This window comes from Salmo salar, chromosome 06 (genome assembly GCF_965601325.2).
Source record: "Salmo salar chromosome 06, fSalSal1, whole genome shotgun sequence".
NCBI lineage: Eukaryota > Metazoa > Chordata > Actinopteri > Salmoniformes > Salmonidae > Salmo > Salmo salar.
Window position 1 is genome coordinate 2946836 of NC_138296.1, and position 19261 is coordinate 2966096.

At 45.3% G+C, this 19261-nt stretch overlaps 1 protein-coding gene across 1 annotated transcript; it reads left to right on the forward strand.

Moving 5' to 3' along the window:
- Window positions 1–11258: 11258 nt before the first annotated feature.
- Window positions 11259–14833, forward strand: LOC145879778 (NLR family CARD domain-containing protein 3-like). The gene is made up of 2 exons (XM_082976235.1): window positions 11259–13041; window positions 13277–14833. Exons 1-2 carry the CDS (start codon window positions 11669–11671, stop codon window positions 13464–13466), a joined length of 1563 nt encoding a protein of 520 aa, XP_082832361.1. The 5' UTR covers window positions 11259–11668; the 3' UTR covers window positions 13467–14833.
- Window positions 14834–19261: the final 4428 nt, after the last annotated feature.

Consider the following 19261-nt stretch of genomic DNA (forward strand, 5'->3'; position numbering starts at 1 on the left):
GAGTGACTGGTCTATGGATCGTACCTATAGAGTTTAGAGAGGGAGACTTTTCTACTGAACAAAGGTAAGAAGAACTCATGGGTCATGGTCAGTGAGTTAAACAACACTGTCTCTAGTCATTTCTCCTCTCACATTTTACCATTTCTTTTCGTTGTTTTCATAATCCATAGGCTAATCCTTTTGTCCATTTCATAGTCCTAAAACAATATTAAACAAACACAACATTCCCTCCCTGTGTGTGTGTGTGTGTGTGTGTGTGTGTGTGTGTGTGTGTGTGTGTGTCTGTGTGTGTGTGTGTGTGTGTGTGTGTGTGTGTGTGTGTGTGTGTGTGTGTGTGTGTGTGTGTGTGTGTGAGAGAGAGTGTGTGTGTGTACTCCCTGGATGAGGAGATGTAATCTCTATCCAGATTGCCTAGTCTGTTTTACCCCGATCTACATGTACATATTACCTCAAATACCTCAGTACTGGTACTCCTTATAGTCTCATTATTACCTCAACTACCTGGTAGCCCTGCAACCCCAAAAAACACACCAATCTCTTTCAATATGTCTTTAAGAAATAAAAGCTAATTTACTAACATTTCTGAAAATGGATATATAGCTTTTTGGAATGAAACTCTTATGTTTCCCCATCTGAGTTCAGAGTAGATGAGATATGTAATGTTTGTCTCTGTTGTGTTGAAGACCAATCAAGCAGGAGAGACCAGCCTCCCCTGTACCCAGCTGTGTGTCCATGAAGAGTGACTGGTCTATGGGTGAACCTATACACTTTAGAGAGGGAGACTTTTCTACTGAACAAAGGTAAGAAGAACTCATGGGTCATGGTCAGTGAGTTAAACAACACTCTAGTCATTTCTCCTCTCCGTTTCCCATTTCATTTTGTTGTTTTCATAATCCATAGGCTAATCCCTTTAGTCCATTTTCATAGTCCTAAAACAATATTAAACAAACACAACGTTCTCTCCCTTTGTGTGTGTGAGAGAGAGTGTGTGTGTGCTGTCCCTGGATGAGGAGATGTAATCTCTATCTTGATTGCCTAGTCACTTTTAACCCTACCTACATGTACATATTACCTCAATTACCTCAACTACCTGCTACCCCTGCACATTGACTCAGTACTGGTACACCTTATAGTCTCATTATTACCTCAACTACCTGGTACTCCTGCACATTGACTCAGTACTGGTACTCCTTATAGTCTCATTATTACCTCAACTACCTGGTACCCCTGCACATTGACTCAGTACTGGTACTCCTTATAGTCTCATTATTACCTCAACTACCTGGTACCCCTGCACATTGACTCAGTACTGGTACTCCTTATAGCCTCATTATTGTTACTCTATTGTGTTACTATTTCCTTTTTTTATTTAGCACATTTTTCTTACTACGAGTGTTTTCTGCATTTTTTGGAAAGGGCTCGTCAGTAAGCATTTCATGGTAAAGTGTAAACCTGTTGTATTCCGCGCATGTGACAAATTCAATTTGGTTTATTTGAACCGTGTGCGTAAAAACATGTCATCGGGTCGAACGGTCATCTCGCGCCGAACTGCACATGTTCAGGCCGTCAAATCAAAGCCACTCCTTCAGTATAAAGTTGTTTTTGACCAACATGGAAATGTGTCAGTTTGTCCCTTTCATTAAGACAGAACATTTTCAAAATTAACAAATAAGGAAGTCATTTTTACCTCTTCAATTGACTTGTCAAACCCCAAACCCTGGCCTGGTCTGCTTCATATGCGTTAACAGTAGACATTTTTTACATCAGCAGTTGTCACAAAGGGCTTAAATAGAAACCCAGTCTAAAACCCCAAACAGCAAGCAATGCAGATGTAGAAGCGCGGTGGCTAGGAAAAACTCCCTGGAATAGCAGGAACCTAGGAAGAAACTTAGAGAGGAACCAGGCTCTGAGGAGTGGCCAGCACCTCAGGAGTAAATGTCAGTTGGCTCTTCATAGCCTAGTATTCAGAGAGAGAGAGGTAGAGAGAGAGAGAGAGAGAGGTAGAGAGAGAGAGAGGTAGAGAGAGAGAGGTAGAGAGAGAGAGGTAGAGAGAGAGGTAGAGAGAGAGAGAGAGAGAGAGAGGTAGAGAGAGAGAGAGAGAGAGAGAGAGAGAGAGAGAGAGAGAGAGAGAGAGAGAGAGAGAGAGAGAGAGAGAGAGAGAGAGAGAGAGAGAGAGAGAATTAATAATACCATCAATAATAATATAATCAGTCACACCAGTCTACAAGGTATCACGTCAGGTGAACAGGTCAGAGTTCATATCCTCAGTCGTACCAGTAGAAACTGGATCAGCAGCACTACAAGGTATCACGTCTGGTGGACAGGTCAGAGTTCATATCCTCAGTCAGACCAGTAGAAACTGGATCAGCAGCACTACAAGGTATCACGTCTGGTGGATCATGTATCAATACTGATAGGATGGGAAAAAAAGGGAGCACTGCTCTCAGATCAGTTTTCTCCATTCAAATCTTTCCTTAACATTATAACTATTTCACAAAACTGATGACGGCTCAGCACCTCGAGAAATTGTATCACCTATGGCAGCAAATATTGAGGAGGCTTATTCTAATGTTTACCCAATAAAAGTGCGCTAAATCACAGATTTGGCACATCATTGTGTTCATGTTAGGTTACACATCATGAAATATATTGAGACAAATTACAGACAGTAGCCTACAAGTAGCAAAATAGAAGTCAATATATTGAACATGGAATATATTTCAATATGATTGAAATTGACCTAAAGCCTACTGCTGATATTTTAATGCAGTCATCTCGGTTTTCATTTGAAGCATAATTTCAAACGTCCCTTGTTTGAATCAATTGTAAAGATATTGGCAACTTTGTAGTTATCGGGGGTCACAGAGACTGATAAACCATGTGATTCTATGTTTAGCAGAGGTCTTCTGTGTATAAAGTCACATGGAAGGGCAAAAAAAGCATTTAACGACTCACTCAGCTGTTCTACAGTGGTCTGAGGGAGGAGGTAGATCACTCAGCTGTTCTAGTGGTCTGAGAAAGGAGGTAGATTACTCAGCTGTTCTAGTGGTCTGAGACAGGAGGTAGATTACTCAGCTGTTCTAGTGGTCTGAGACAGGAGGTAGATCACTCAGCTGTTCTAGTGGTCTGAGAAAGGAGGTAGATTACTCAGCTGTTCTACAGTGGTCTGAGACAGGAGGTAGATCACTCAGCTGTTCTAGTGGTCTGAGACAGGAGGTAGATCACTCAGCTGTTCTAGTGGTCTGAGGGAGGAGGTAGATCACTCAGCTGTTCTACAGTGGTCTGAGACAGGAGGTAGATCACTCAGCTGTTCTACAGTGGTCTGAGGGAGGAGGTAGATTACTCAGCTGTTCCAGTGGTCTGAGGAAGGAGGTAGATAACTCAGCTGTTCAACAGTGGTCTGAGACAGGAGGTAGATCACTCAGCTGTTCTAGTGGTCTGAGAAAGGAGGTAGATTTCTCAGCTGTTCTACAGTGGTCTGAGACAGGAGGTAGATCACTCAGCTGTTCTAGTGGTCTGAGACAGGAGGTAGATCACTCAGCTGTTCTAGTGGTCTGAGGGAGGAGGTAGATCACTCAGCTGTTCTAGTGGTCTGAGACAGGAGGTAGATCACTCAGCTGTTCTGGTGCTCTGAGACAGGAGGTAGATCACTCAGCTGTTCTAGTGGTCTGAGGGAGGAGGTAGATCACTCAGCTGTTCTACAGTGGTCTGAGGGAGGAGGTAGATGACTCAGCTGTTCTACAGTGGTCTGAGGAAGGAGGTAGATCACTCAGCAGTTCTAGTGGTCTGAGACAGGAGGTAGATCACTCAGCTGTTCTAGTGGTCTGAGGGAGGAGGTAGATTACTCAGCTGTTCTAGTGGTCTGAGGGAGGAGGTAGATTACTCAGCTGTTCTAGTGGTCTGAGGGAGGAGGTAGATTACTCAGCTGTTCTAGTGGTCTGAAGGAGGAGGTAGATCACTCAGCTGTTCTACAGTGGTCTGAGGGAGGAGGTAGATTACTCAGCTGTTCTACAGTGGTCTGAGGGAGGAGGTAGATTACTCAGCTGTTCTAGTGGTCTGAGACAGGTTGTAGATCACTCAGCTGTTCTAGTGGTCTGAGGGAGGAGGTAGATTACTCAGCTGTTCTAGTGGTCTGAGGGAGGAGGTAGATCACTCAGCTGTTCTACAGTGGTCTGAGGGAGGAAGTAGATTACTCAGCTGTTCTAGTGGTCTGAGACAGGAGGTAAATTACTCAGCTGTTCTAGTGGTCTGAGGGAGGAGGTAGATCACTCAGCTGTTCTACAGTGGTCTGAGGGAGGAGGTAGATCACTCAGCTGTTATAGTGGTCTGAGGGAGGAGGTGGATCACTCAGCTGTTCTACAGTGGTCTGAGACAGGAGGTAGATCACTCAGCTGTTCTAGTGGTCTGAAGGAGGAGGTAGATCACTCAGCTGTTCTACAGTGGTCTGAGGGAGGAGGTAGATCACTCAGCTGTTATAGTGGTCTGAGGGAGGGGGTAGATCACTCAGCTGTTCTAGTGGTCTGAGGGAGATCACTCAGCTGTTCTACAGTGGTCTGAGAGAGGAGGTAGATCACTCAGCTGTTCTACAGTGGTCTGAGGGAGGAGGTAGATCACTCAGCTGTTCTAGTGGTCTGAGGGAGGAGGTAGATCACTCAGCTGTTCTAGTGGTCTGAGACAGGAGGTAGATTACTCAGCTGTTCTAGTGGTCTGAGGCAGGAGGTAGATTACTCAGCTGTTCTAGTGGTCTGAGACAGTAGGTAGATTACTCAGCTGTTCTAGTGGTCTGAGGGAGGAAGTAGATCACTCAGCTGTTCTAGTGGTCTGAGGGAGGAAGTAGATTACTCAGCTGTTCTAGTGGTCTGAGTGTGGAGGGAGATTACTCAGCTGTTTTAGTGGTCTGAGGGAGGAAGTAGATTACTCAGCTGTTCTAGTGGTCTGAGACAGGAGGTAGATTACTCAGCTGTTCTAGTGGTCTGAGGAAGGAGGTAGATCACTCAGCTGTTCTAGTGGTCTGAGGGAGATCACTCAGCTGTTCTACAGTGGTCTGAGGGAGGAGGTAGATCACTCAGCTGTTCTACAGTGGTCTGAGGGAGGAGGTAGATCACTCAGCTGTTCTAGTGGTCTGAGGGAGGAGGTAGATCACTCAGCTGTTCTAGTGGTCTGAGGGAGGAGGTAGATCACTCAGCTGTTCTACAGTGGTCTGAGGGAGGAGGTAGATCACTCAGCTGTTCTACAGTGTTCTGAGGGAGGAGGTAGGTCACTCAGATGTTCTAGTGGTCTGAGGGAGGAGGTAGATCACTCAGCTGTTCTACAGTGGTCTGAGACAGGAGGTTGATCACTCAGCTGTTCCAGTGGTCTGAGGGAGGAGGGAGATCACTCAGCTGTTCTACAGTGTTCTGAGGGAGGAGGTAGATCACTCAGATGTTCTAGTGGTCTGAGGAAGGAGGTAGATCACTCAGCTGTTCTACAGTGTTCTGAGGGAGGAGGTAGATCACTCAGATGTTCTAGTGGTCTGAGGGAGGAGGTAGATCACTCAGCTGTTCTACAGTGGTCTGAGACAGGAGGTAGATCACTCAGCTGTTCCAGTGGTCTGAGGGAGGAGGTAGATCACTCAGCTGTTCTACAGTGTTCTGAAGGAGGAGGTAGATCACTCAGATGTTCTAGTGGTCTGAGGGAGGAGGTAGATCACTCAGCTGTTCTAGTGGTCTGAGACAGGAGGTAGATCACTCAGCTGTTCTACAGTGGTCTGAGACAGGAGGTAGATCACTCAGCTGTTCCAGTGGTCTGAGGGAGGAGGTAGATCACTCAGCTGTTCTACAGTGATCTGAGGGAGGAGGTAGGTCACTCAGCTGTTCTACAGTGGTCTGAGGGAGGTGGTAGATCACTCAGCTGTTCTAGTGGTCTGAGGGAGGAGGTAGATCACTCGTGTGTTCTAGTGGTCTAAGGGAGGAGGTAGATTACTCAGCTGTTCTACAGTGGTCTGAGAAAGGAGGTAGATCACTCAGCTGTTCTAGTGGTCTGAGGGAGGAAGTAGATTACTCAGCTGTTAGGGTGGTCTGAGGGTGGAGGTAGATTACTCAGCTGTTCTAGTGGTCTGAGGGATGAAGTAGATTACTCAGCTCTTCTAGTGGTCTGAGACAGGAGGTAGATCACTCAGCTGTTCTAGTGGTCTGAGGGAGGAGGTAGATCACTCAGCTGTTCTACAGTGGTCTGAGGGAGGAGGTAGATCACTCAGCTGTTCTACAGTGGTCTGAGGGAGGAGGTAGATCACTCAGCTGTTCTACTGTGGTCTGAGGGAGGAGGTTGATCACTCAGCTGTTCTAGTGGTCTGAGGGAGGAGGTAGATCACTCAGCTGTTCTACAGTGGTCTGGGGGAGGAGGTAGATCACTCAGCTGTTCTACAGTGGTCTGAGGGAGGAGGTAGATTACTCAGCTGTTCTAGTGGTCTGAGGGTGGAGGTAGATTACTCAGCTGTTCTAGTGGTCTGAGACAGGTTTTAGATTACTCAGCTGTTCTAGTGGTCTGAGGGAGGAGGTAGATGACTCAGCTGTTCTAGTGGTCTGAGGGAGGAGGTAGATGACTCAGCTGTTCTACAGTGGTCTGAGGGAGGAGGTAGATCACTCAGCTGTTCTAGTTGTCTGAGACAGGAGGTAGATTACTCAGCTGTTCTAGTGGTCTGAGACAGGAGGTCGATGACTCAGCTGTTCTACAGTGGTCTGAGGGAGGAGGTAGATCACTCTGCTGTTCTAGTGGTCTGAGACAGGAGGTAGATCACTCAGCTGTTTTACAGTGGTCTGAGACAGGAGGTAGATTACTCAGCTGTTCTAGTGGTCTGAGGGAGGAGGTGGATCACTCAGCTGTTCTACAGTGGTCTGAGGGAGGAGGTAGATCACTCAGCTGTTATAGTGGTCTGAGGGAGGAGGTAGATTACTCAGCTGTTCTAGTGGTCTGAGACAGGAGGTAGATCACTCAGCTGTTCTAGTGGTCTGAGGAAGGAGGTAGATCACTCAGCTGTTCTACAGTGGTCTGAGGGAGGAGGTAGATCACTCAGCTGTTCTACAGTGGTCTGAGGGAGGAGGTAGATCACTCAGCTGTTCTACAGTGGTCTGAGACAGGAGGTAGATCACTCAGCTGTTCCAGTGGTCTGAGGGAGGAGGTAGATCACTCAGCTGTTCTACAGTGTTCTGAAGGAGGAGGTAGATCACTCAGATGTTCTAGTGGTCTGAGGGAGGAGGTAGATCACTCAGCTGTTCTACAGTGGTCTGAGACAGGAGGTAGATCACTCAGCTGTTCCAGTGGTCTGAGGGAGGAGGTAGATCACTCAGCTGTTCTACAGTGATCTGAGGGAGGAGGTAGGTCACTCAGCTGTTCTATAGTGGTCTGAGGGAGGAGGTAGATTACTCAGCTGTTCTAGTGGTCTGAGGGTGGAGGTAGATTACTCAGCTGTTCTAGTTGTCTGAGGGAGGAAGTAGATTACTCAGCTCTTCTAGTGGTCTGAGACAGGAGGTAGATCACTCAGCTGTTCTAGTGGTCTGAGGGAGGAGGTAGATCACTCAGCTGTTCTACAGTGGTCTGAGGGAGGAGGTAGATCACTCAGCTGTTCTACTGTGGTCTGAGGGAGGAGGTTGATCACTCAGCTGTTCTAGTGGTCTGAGGGAGGAGGTAGATCACTCAGCTGTTCTACAGTGGTCTGAGGGAGGAGGTAGATCACTCAGCTGTTCTACAGTGGTCTGAGGGAGGAGGTAGATTACTCAGCTGTTCTAGTGGCCTGAGACAGGAGGTAGATTACTCAGCTGTTCTAGTGGTCTGAGACAGGAGGTAGATTACTCAGCTGTTCTAGTTGTCTGAGGGAGGAGGTAGATTACTCAGCTGTTCTAGTGGTCTGAGACAGGTTTTAGATTACTCAGCTGTTCTAGTGGTCTGAGGGAGGAGGTAGATTACTCAGCTGTTCTAGTGGTCTGAGGGAGGAGGTAGATCACTCAGCTGTTCTAGTTGTCTGAGACAGGAGGTAGATTACTCAGCTGTTCTAGTGGTCTGAGGGAGGAGGTGGATCACTCAGCTGTTATAGTGGTCTGAGGGAGGAGGTAGATTACTCAGCTGTTATAGTGGTCTGAGGGAGGAGGTAGATTACTCAGCTGTTCTAGTGGTCTGAGACAGGAGGTAGATCACTCAGCTGTTCTAGTGGTCTGAGGGAGGAGGTAGATCACTCAGCTGTTCTACAGTGGTCTGAGGGAGGAGGTAGATCACTCAGCTGTTCTACAGTGGTCTGAGGTAGGAGGTAGATTACTCAGCTGTTCTAGTGGTCTGAGGGTGGAGGTAGATTATTCAGCTGTTCTAGTGGTCTGAGACAGGTTTTAGATTACTCAGCTGTTCTAGTGGTCTGAGACAGGAGGTAGATTACTCAGCTGTTCTAGTGGTCTGAGGGAGGAGGTAGATTACTCAGCTGTTCTAGTGGTCTGAGACAGGAGGTAGATTACTCAGCTGTTCTAGTGGTCTGAGACAGGAGGTAGATTACTCAGCTGTTCTAGTGGTCTGAGGGAGGAGGTAGATCACTCAGCTGTTCTAGTGGTCTGAGGGAGGAGGTAGATCACTCAGCTGTTCTACAGTGGTCTGAGACAGGAGGTAGATTACTCAGCTGTTCTAGTGGTCTGATGGAGGAGGTAGATCACTCAGGTGTTCTACAGTGGTCTGAGGGAGGAGGTAGATCACTCAGCTGTTCTACAGTGGTCTGAGGGAGGAGGTAGATCACTCAGCTGTTCTACAGTGGTCTGAGGGAGGAGGTACATCACTCAGCTGTTCTACAGTGGTCTGAGGGAGGAGGTAGATCACTCAGCTGTTCTACAGTGGTCTGAGGGTGGAGGTAGATTACTCAGCTGCTCTAGTGGTCTGAGACTGGTTTTAGATTACTCAGCTGTTCTAGTGGTCTGAGGGAGGAGGTATATTACTCAGCTGTTCTACAGTGGTCTGACGGTGGAGGTAGATTACTCAGCTGCTCTAGTGGTCTGAGACAGGTTTTAGATTACTCAGCAGTTCTAGTTGTCTGAGACAGGAGGTAAATTACTCAGCTTTTCTAGTGGTCTGAGACAGGAGGTAGATCACTCAGCTGTTCTAGTTGTCTGAGACAGGAGGTAGATCACTCAGCTGTTCTAGTGGTCTGAGACAAGAGGTAGATTACTCAGCTGTTCTAGTGGTCTGAGACAGGAGGTGGATCACTCAGCTGTTCTACAGTGGTCTGAGACAGGAGGTAGATTACTCAGCAGTTCTAGAGTGGTCTGAGGGAGATGTTAGAGTACGAGCGTTTTCAAGTGCAACGTTAATAACAATGATTCATTTGTTACATTTGTTACATTTGTTACATTTGTTACATACTTGTTACATTTGACTGTATAAAACCTAGTATTACTACTGATTACTCTGAGAGTGAGGCAGATATATATTATTACTGTATAAAACCTAGCAGAACTACTGATTTCTCTGAGAGTGAGACAGATATATATTATTACTGTGTAAAACCTAGCAGTACTACTGATTTCTCTGAGAGTGAGGCATATATATAGATACAGTGTAAAACCTAGCAGTACTACTGATTTCTCTGAGAGAGAGACAGATATATATTATTACTGTATAAAACCTAGCAGTACTACTGATGTCTCTGAGAGTGAGGCAGATATATATTATTACTGTGTAAAACCTAGCAGTACTACTGATTTCTCTGAGAGTGAGGCAGATATATATTATTACTGTATAAAACCTAGCAGAACTACTGATTTCTCTGAGAGTGAGACAGATATATATTATTACTGTGTAAAACCTAGCAGTACTACTGATTTCTCTGAGCGTGAGACAGGTATGTAGCATTTAGCAACAAAAAAACATGATTATTTGTCTCTCTGAAATGAAACCATCAGGTGATAGATTACAATCAAATACATGTCTGTTATTGAACAATCCCATGCCATGATTAGATAGTGAAAAAACACAACAATCTCTTTCATAATTTCTTTAAACAATAAAGGCACATTTACGAACATTTCTGTAAAGTCCCATTTTACCATTTCCTTTTGTTGTTTTCAAAATCCATAGGCTAATCATTTTGTCCATTTCATAGTCCTAATTCCCTCCATGTGTTCGTGTGTGTGTGTGTGTGTGTGTGTGTGTGTGTGTGTGTGTGTGTGTACTCCCTGGATGAGGAGACGTAATGTCATGGTTTGTCCACAGAAACCAACAGGAGAGATCAGAGTCAGAGATTCTCAGTGGTCAGTCTTCCCAGAGTCATCAAACAGACCTGGCCTCCATATTCAGTGTATGTGGTCCTGTTATGTACATTTGTTTTTGTTTACCTCAAGTAAAGTTGATCTGCCAATCATTCATTAATGTGTTAATGAGAAAGCATTTCTTCTCTTGCTTAACTTATTCACTTAATTTTTTTCAGTTGCTTGAAGAGAATATTATTACATTTGTGAAGAACGAGCTGAAGATGTTCAAGAGGATTCTTAGTCCAGAACTCCCAGAAGGCTTTGAGAGTCAGAAGCAGGATAAGGAAGTGGTGGGTGCTGAAGATGAGAAGCAGGAGAGAAGTGCCAGAGAGGGGGCTCTGAAGATCACATTGCACGTCCTGAGGGAAATGAACCAGAAGGAGCTTGCTGACACACTGGAGAAATGTAAGAGCTGTCTGCCGAATGTTGAATGCAGTTTTGTAACATTTAAAATCTGTAGCTAATGTACAGCTAAGGTAGCTATGTAACTCAATGATATTGTAGCAGCCTTAACAAAACACCTAGTGACCTCATCAAGTAGTAGCAGCGATGTGTTGTGTTGATTAATTTAGAGAGAGAGAGAGAGAGAGAGAGAGAGAGAGAGAGAGAGAGAGAGAGAGAGAGAGAGAGAGAAAGAGAGAGAGAGAGAGAGAGAGAGAGAGAGAGAGAGAGAGAGAGAGAGAGAGAGAGAGAGAGAGATCGGGACAAGGTATCACGTCTGGTGAACAGGTCAGAGTTCCTTATCCACAGGCAGACCAGTAGAAACAGGATCAGCAGCACTACAAGAGAGAGAGAGAGAGAGAGAGAGAACATTAATAATACCATCAATAATAATATAATCAGTCACACCAGTCTGTAATGCATTATGAAAACATTTACACATTTACACAGTCAGTTAAGATAATAAATTATTATAATTTAAAACTTTGTAACAGTCCTACAATACTGTAGGCATTAAAACAGACGTAATATTAATGTCCTCTGTGTTATTCCTAGATTCAGATGAGCTTGCTGTGATTTGCCAACGTGAACTCAAATCTAATCTAAAGAAGAAGTTTCAATGTGTATTTGAGGGGATCGCTAAACAAGGAAACCCAACACTTCTCAATAAGATCTACACAGAGCTCTACATCACAGAGGGTGGAACAGGAGAGGTCAATAATGAACATGAGCTGAGACAGATAGAGACAACAACCAGGAAACAAGCAAGACCAGAGACTCCAATCAAATGTAACGACATCTTCAAACCCTTAACTGGACAAGACCAACGTTTCAGAGCTGTGCTGACAAAGGGAGTCGCTGGCATTGGAAAAACAGTCTCTGTGCAGAAGTTCATTCTGGACTGGGCTGAAGGAAAAGCAAATCAGGATGTAAAATTTGTATTTTCATTTCCTTTTCGGGAGCTGAATTTGATGAAAGGAGACAAACACACTTTCATTGAACTTCTCAATCACTTCTCAATGGAAACCAAACAATCAAGAATCTCCAACTATGACAAGTACAAAGTTCTGTTCATATTTGATGGTCTGGATGAGTGCCGACTGCCCCTAGACTTCCAGAATAACAAGATCTGTTGTGACGTCACAGAGTCAACCTCAGTGGATGTTCTGCTGACAAATCTCATCAAGGGAAATCTGCTTCCTTCTGCTCTCATCTGGATAACTACCCGACCTGCAGCAGCCAATATTATCCCTTCATGGTGTGTTGACCAGGTGACAGAGGTGCGAGGGTTCAATGACCCACAGAAGGAGGAGTACTTCAGGAAGAGATTCAGTGATGAGGACCTGGCCAACAGAATCATCTCACACATAAAGACATCAAGGAGCCTCCACATCATGTGCCACATTCCAGTCTTCTGTTGGATTTCTGCAACAGTCCTTGAACACATGCTGAAACATAAGAGAGAAGAGATGCCCAAGACTCTGACTGAGATGTACACACACCTTGTGGAGTTTCATACCAAACAGAAGAATGAAAAGTATCTTGGGAAAGAAGAGACAGGTCCACACTGGAATCAGGAGAGCATTCTGTCACTGGGAAAACTGGCTTTTCAACAGCTTGTGAAGGGCAATCTGATTTTCTATGAAGAAGACCTGAAAGAGGCTGGCATTGATGTCAATGAAGCCTCAGTGTACTCAGGATTGTGCACACAGCTCTTTAAAGAGGAATGTGGGCTGTACCAGAACAAGGTGTACTGCTTCGTGCATTTGAGCATTCAGGAGTTTCTGGCTGCTGTATATGTGTTCCTCTCATTCATCAACAACAATGAGAATCTAATGGCCGAACCGCAATCAACGACCATTAACTATTTTGCGCTGAAGCCTGAAGCTACTGTCTACAAGAGTGCTGTGGATAAAGCCTTACAAAATGAGACGGGAAACCTGGACCTTTTCCTCCGCTTCCTTCTGGGCCTCTCACTGGAGTCCAATCAGAAGCACTTACGAGGTCTACTGACAAAGACAAGAAGCAGCTCACAGAGCCATGAAGATACAGTCAAGTACATCAAGAAGAAGATCAAGGAGAATCCCTCTCCAGAGAGGAGCATCAATCTGTTCCACTGTCTGAATGAACTGAATGACCATTCTCTAGTGGAGGAGGTCCAAAGCTACCTGAGATTAGGAGGTCTCTCAGAAGCCAAACTCTTACCTGCACAGTGGTCAGCTCTGGTCTTTGTGTTATTGACTTCAGAAAAGGAGCTGGATGTGTTTGACCTGAAGAAATACTCCAGATCAGAGGAAGGTCTTCTGAGGCTGCTGCCAGTGGTCAAAGCCTCCAGAGCTGCTCTGTGAGTACATAAAATGACATATAAGAACTAATTATCAGGAAGAAATATTCAGTTTAGATTAAAATATTTATTATTGAAAAACTTACTGAATCAGTGCATTGGTATAACATTATGACCATACAATTCTTGGAGACGGAAGATGAATCTATATGTTGTTTGAGAGAATAAACCATTTGCATCTGACACTAGTTAAATTAACAGTGTGTTTGTGAAGTCATGATGATTTCTTTGTCAGGCTGTCAGGCTGTGGAGTCACAGAGGAAGGCTGTGCTTCTCTGGTCTCAGCTCTGAGGTCAAACCCCTCACACCTGAGAGAGCTGGATCTGAGTAACAATGACCTGAAGGATTCAGGAGTGAAGCTGCTCTCTGCTGGGCTGGGGAATCCCCACTGTAAACTGGAGACTCTGAGGTCAGTATTCCTGTAGTTGGTCAACAAGTGATAACTGTTCACCAGATCCACATGTGTTTAACGGGCACACATAGTCCACACCATATGTGTTTGGACAGTGAAGCTTACAGTTTTAAATGTGGTGCTATGCTCCAGCATTTTGGATTTAAGATAGAATGTTTCATATTAGGCAACAGTACAGAATGTCGCCTTTTATTTAATCCCCTGAACAAGGCAGTTATAATGTAAAAACTTCTTAGGGATAGCGTCTAGTTTCCTGAATTTCCGCCTGACTGACATACCCAAAGTAAACTGCCTGTTACTCAAGCCCAAAAGCTAGGATATGCATTTAATTGGTAGCATTGGGTAGAAAACACTTAGAAGTTTCTACAACTGTTGAAATAATGTCTGTGACTATAACAGAATTGATATGGAACAAAAAAATCTGAAGAATATCCAACTGAATTTGTTTTGTTTTTTAGGTCCCAGGCTCTTCCAATGCAAACCTATTGGCTATATGTAAATCCAGTTCCCAGATTGCAATTCCTATGACTTCCACTAGATGTCAACAGTCTTTATTCAAGGTTTCAGGCTTGTTTCAAACCCCTCACATTCATACTACTTTCCGTATGAAATATTATAGTTTATTTTCATTTAAGAGTTGTCACGCCCTGACCTTGGAGATCCTTTGATGTCTCTATTTTTGTTGGTCAGGGCGTGAGTTCGGGTGGGCATTCTATGTCCTATGTCCTTTTTCTATGTTTGGTATTTCTTTGTTTCGGCCGGGTATGGCTCTCAATCAAGGACAGCTGTATATCGTTGTTGCTGATTGGGAGCCAATTGGTCTGATTTCTCTTCCCCTTCATCCGAGGACGACGAAGACCGTTACAGAACCACCCACCATAAGAAGACCAAGCAGCGTGGATTGGAGCATCGGGTTGATGGATGGAATTGGCAGAAGGAGCAAAGATTCTGGGAGGACAAGTTATGGGAGCTATGGGAGCCCGAGAGGCAGCCCCAAACATTTTTTTGGGGGGGGGCCCACGAGAAGTTGGCCTGAGTCAGGATGGAATACTGAGCCAACTTCCCGTGCTTATAGGAGGCATCGTAGTACTGGTCAGGCACCGTGTTATGCGGTAGAGAGCACGGTGTCCCCAGTACGCGTTGAGAGCCCGGTGCGCTACATCCCAGCTTCTAACATCTGCCGGGCGAGAGTGGGCATTGAGCCGGGGCGGAGTGTTCCAGCTCAGCGCATCTGGTCTCCGGTGCGCTGTCTCAGTCCAGGTTATCCTGCGCCGGCGCTGCGTACTGTGTCTCCGGAGCTGGGATGAATCAGTCCGTCCTCTGCCTGCGCTCCGCCCGCGCCGGGCTAGGTTGGGTATTCAGCCTGGAAGATGGGTAACAAGCCTACGCACCAGATCTCCAGTGCGATCCCACAGTCCAGTACGCCCTGTTCCTGCTCCTCGCACTAGCCTTGAGGTGCGGGTCTCCAGTCTGGTACCTCCAGTACCAGCCCCACGCACCAGGACTCCAGTGCGTCAGCCCAGTCCAGCTCGTCCTGCTCCTGCTCCTCGCACTAGCCCTGTGGTGCGTGTCCCTAGTCTGGCGCCTCCTAAGCAAGCCCCACACATCAGGCCTTCAGTGCGCAGTCCCCGTCCAGAGCTTCCGGCAACAGTGCCCCGTCCAGAGTGTCCGGCAACAGTGCCCCATCCAGAGTGTCCGGCAACAGTGCCCCGTCCAGAGTGTCCGGCAACAGTGCCCCGTCCAGAGTGTCCAGCAACAATGCCCCGTCCAGAGTGTCCGGCGACAGTGCCCCGTCCAGAGTGTCCGGCGACAGTGCCCCTGTCCAGAGCTTCCGGCGATAGTGCCCCATCTAGAGATGGCCCAGAGTCCGGAGCCAGCAGAGACAGCCCACAGTCCGGGACCGACAGAGACGGCCCACAGTCCGGAACCGACAGAGACGGCCCACAGTCCGGAACCGACAGAGACGGCCCACAGTCCGGAACCGACAGAGACGGCCCACAGTCCGGAACCGACAGAGACGCCATCCAGTCCGGAACCGACAGAGACGCCCTCCAGTTCAGAGCTCCCAGAGTCGCCCTCCAGTCCGGGGCCCGCTGCGAGGGTCCCCAGTCCGTGGTCGGCGGCAAGAGACCACGCTCTAGGGGAGCCTTTAAAGTGGGGTGAGCCAGCGGTGGAGCGGGGTCTGTGTCCTGCTCCTGAGCCGCCACCACGGGTAGATGCCCACCCGGACCCTCCCCTATAGGTTTAGGTTTTGCGGCCGGAGTCTGCACCTTTGGGGGGGGTACTGTCAGGCCCTGACCTTGGAGATCCTTTTATGTCTCTATTTTGGTTGGTCAGGGCGTGAGTTGGGGTGGGCATTCTATGTCCTTTTTTCTATGTTTGGTATTTCTTTGTTTCGGCCGGGTATGGCTCTCAATCAGGGACAGCTGTATATCGTTGTTGCTGATTGGGAGCCATACTTAGGCAGCCTGTTTTCCTTTGGGTTTTGGTGGGTGGTTAATTTCTGTTTAGTGTTTTGCACCTGACGGAACTGTTCGGTTGTTATTTTGTTTGCTTGTCGCATTAGTGTTCAGTCACTATCCAAAGGGTAATGCGCAGGCGCATTTCGTGACAAAATATTTCAAAATGTTCCTTTACCGTACTTAGAAGCATGTCAAACGCTGTTTAAAATCAATTTTTATGCGATTTTCCTCGTAAAATAGCGATAATATTCCAACCGGACAACCTTGTATTCATTCAAACAGGTGAAGAAAAAAGGGGCCAAGTCTCGTGAACGCGTATCTCCTGTCTCTGAGCCACCAGGCAGTCCACTCACAAACAGAGCTCCTGTACTTTGCCCAGAGACAGGAGACGCCCCAATCCACTTTCTGGCGGCTTTAGAGAGCCAATGGAAGCCTTAGAAAGTGTCACGTAACAGCAGAGATACTGTAATTTCGATAGAGATGCAACAGAAGGACCATAAATTGTCAGACAGGCCACTTCCTGCTTGTAATCTTCTCAGGTTTTTGGCTGCCATATGAGTTCTGTTATACTCACAGACACCATTCAAACAGTTTTAGAAACTTTAGAGTGTTTTCTATCCAAATATACCAATTATATGCATATTCTCATTTCTGGGCAAGAGTAGTAACCAGTTTAAATCGGGTACGTTTTTTTATCCGGCCGTGAAAATACTGCCCCCTAGCCCAGACAGGTTAAATAGAAATGTCGTTTGACTTGTTTGGGTGAAGTTTACCAGTAGCCTTTTTGGATTCCTTTGTCTGCATGTTGAACGAGTGGATTACTGAAATCGATGGCGCCAACTAAACTGACTTTTTGGGATATAAAGAAGGATTTAATCTAACAAAACGACCATTCATCTTGTAGCTGGGACCCTTGGGATTGCAAACAGAGGAAGATCTTAAAAAGTAAGTGATTTATTTTATCGCTGTTTGTGATTTTGTGACGCCTGTGCTGGTTGAAAAATATGTTGTTGTATGGCGCTGTCTTCAGACAATCGCAATGTATGCTTTCGCTGTGAAGTCTATTGTAAATTGGACATTGCAGTTCGATTAACAAGATTTTAAGCTTTTAAATGATATAAGGCACTTGTATTTTCATGAATGTTTAACCTGTTATGGCTAGGGGGCAGTATTTTCACGGCCGGATATAAAACGTACCTGATTTAATCTGATTATTACTCCTGCCCAGAAACTAGAATATGCATATAATGATTGGCTTTGGATAGAACACACCCTAAAGTTTCTAAAACTGTTTGAATGGTGTCTGTGAGTATAACAGAACTCATATGGCAGGCAAAAACCTGAGAAGATTCCAAACAGGAAGTTCCCTCTCTGACCATTCCTTGAGCTTCTTGGCTCTGTTTAAAGAAAATTTAGGATCTTTGCTGTAACGTGACACTTCCTACGGCTCCCATAGGCTCTCAGAACCCGGGAAAAAGCTGAATGATGTAATTCCAGCCGCTGGCTGAAAAACTTTAGCGCGTTTGGATGGAAGTCGATCAGAGGGCCATCAGACTGAGGCTCGTGCACGAGGGGATCCCATGCTTTTACTTTCTCTCTCTCTGAACGAAAACTCGCTTTGCCGGTCGGAATATTATCGCTTTTTTATGAGAAAAATTGCATAAAAATTGATTTTAAACAGCGGTTGACATGCTTCGAAGTACGGTAATGGAATATTTAGATTTACTTTGTCACGAAACGCGTCGGCCTCGTAACCCTTATTTACCCTTTCGGATAGTGTCTTGAACGCACGAACAAAACGCCGCTGTTTGGATATAACTATGTATTATTTGGGACCAAACCAACATTTGTTATTGAAGTAGAAGTCCTGGGAGTGCATTCTGACGAAGACAGCAAAGGTAATAACATTTTTCTTATAGTAAATCTGACTTTGGTGAGTGCTAAACTTGCTGGGTGTCTAAATAGCTAGCCGTGATGGCTGGGCTATCTACTGAGAATATTGCAAAATGTGCTTTCACCGAAAAGCTATTTTAAAATCGGACATAGCGAGTGCATAGAGGAGTTCTGTATCTATAATTCTTAAAATAATTGTTATGTTTTTTGTGAACGTTTATCGTGAGTAATTTAGTAAATTCACCGGAAATTTCGGTGGGTATGCTAGTTCTGAACGTCACATGCTAATGTAAAAAGCTGTTTTTTGATATAAATATGAACTTGATTGAACAAAACATGCATGTATTGTATAACATAATGTCCTAGGGGTGTCATCTGATGAAGATCATCAAAGGTTAGTGCTGCATTTAGCTGTGGTTTGGATTTATGTGACATTATATGCTAGCTTGAAAAATGGGTGTCTGATTATTTCTGGCTGGGTACTCTGCTGACATAATCTAATGTTTTGCTTTCGTTGTAAAGCCTTTTTGAAATCGGACAGCGTGGTCAGATAAAGGAGAGTCTTGTCTTTAAAATGGTGTAAAATAGTCATATGTTTGAAAAATGGAAGTTTTTGTATTTTTGAGGAATTTGTAATTCGCGCCACGCCCATAATTGGCTATTGGAGCAGGTGTTCCGCTAGCGGAACGTCTAGATGTAAGAGGTTAATATTACAATTATTTATTTGAATTGCGCGCTCTCCAATTTCCCGGAAGTTGTCGACTGGTGTCCCGCTAGCGGGATCCACGTTCATTTGTATGCTACCAGGATTATGAATAATAATGAATGAATGATGAATGAGAAAGTTACAGAGGCACAAAGATCATACCCCCTCTGTTTTTGGTAATGGTGAGAGGTTAGCATGCTTTGTTGTAGCCTCTGTTATTGGTAATGGTGAGAGGTTAGCATGCTTTGTTGTAGCCTCTGTTATTGGTAATGGTGAGAGGTTAGCATGTTTTGTTGTAGCCTCTGTTATTGGTAATGGTGAGAGGTTAGTATGCTTTGTTGTAGCCTCTGTTATTGGTAATGGTGAGAGGTTAGCATGTTTTGTTGTAGCCTCTGTTATTGGTAATGGTGAGAGGTTAGCATGTTTTGTTGTATCCTCTGTTATTGGTAATGGTGAGAGGTTAGCATGTTTTGTTGTAGCCTCTGTTATTGGTAGTGGTGAGAGGTTAGCATGTTTTGTTGTAGTCTCTGTTATTGGTAATGGTGAGAGGTTAGCATGTTTTGTTGTAGCCTCTGTTATTGGTAATAGTGAGAGGTTAGCATGTTTTGTTGTATCCTCTGTTATTGGTAATGGTGGGAGGTTAGCATGTTTTGTTGTAGTCTCTGTTATTGGTAATGGTGAGAGGTTAGTATGCTTTGTTGTAGCCTCTGTTATTGGTAATGGTGAGAGGTTAGCATGTTTTGTTGT

Bases quoted from the DNA above. Each gene is read 5' to 3' on its own strand.
- LOC145879778 (XM_082976235.1), top strand. From the start codon at position 11,669: ATGAAAGGAGACAAACACACTTTCATTGAACTTCTCAATCACTTCTCA. The intron at 13,042-13,276 runs GTGAGTACATAA...TTTCTTTGTCAG, and splicing joins AAAGCCTCCAGAGCTGCTCT to GCTGTCAGGCTGTGGAGTCA.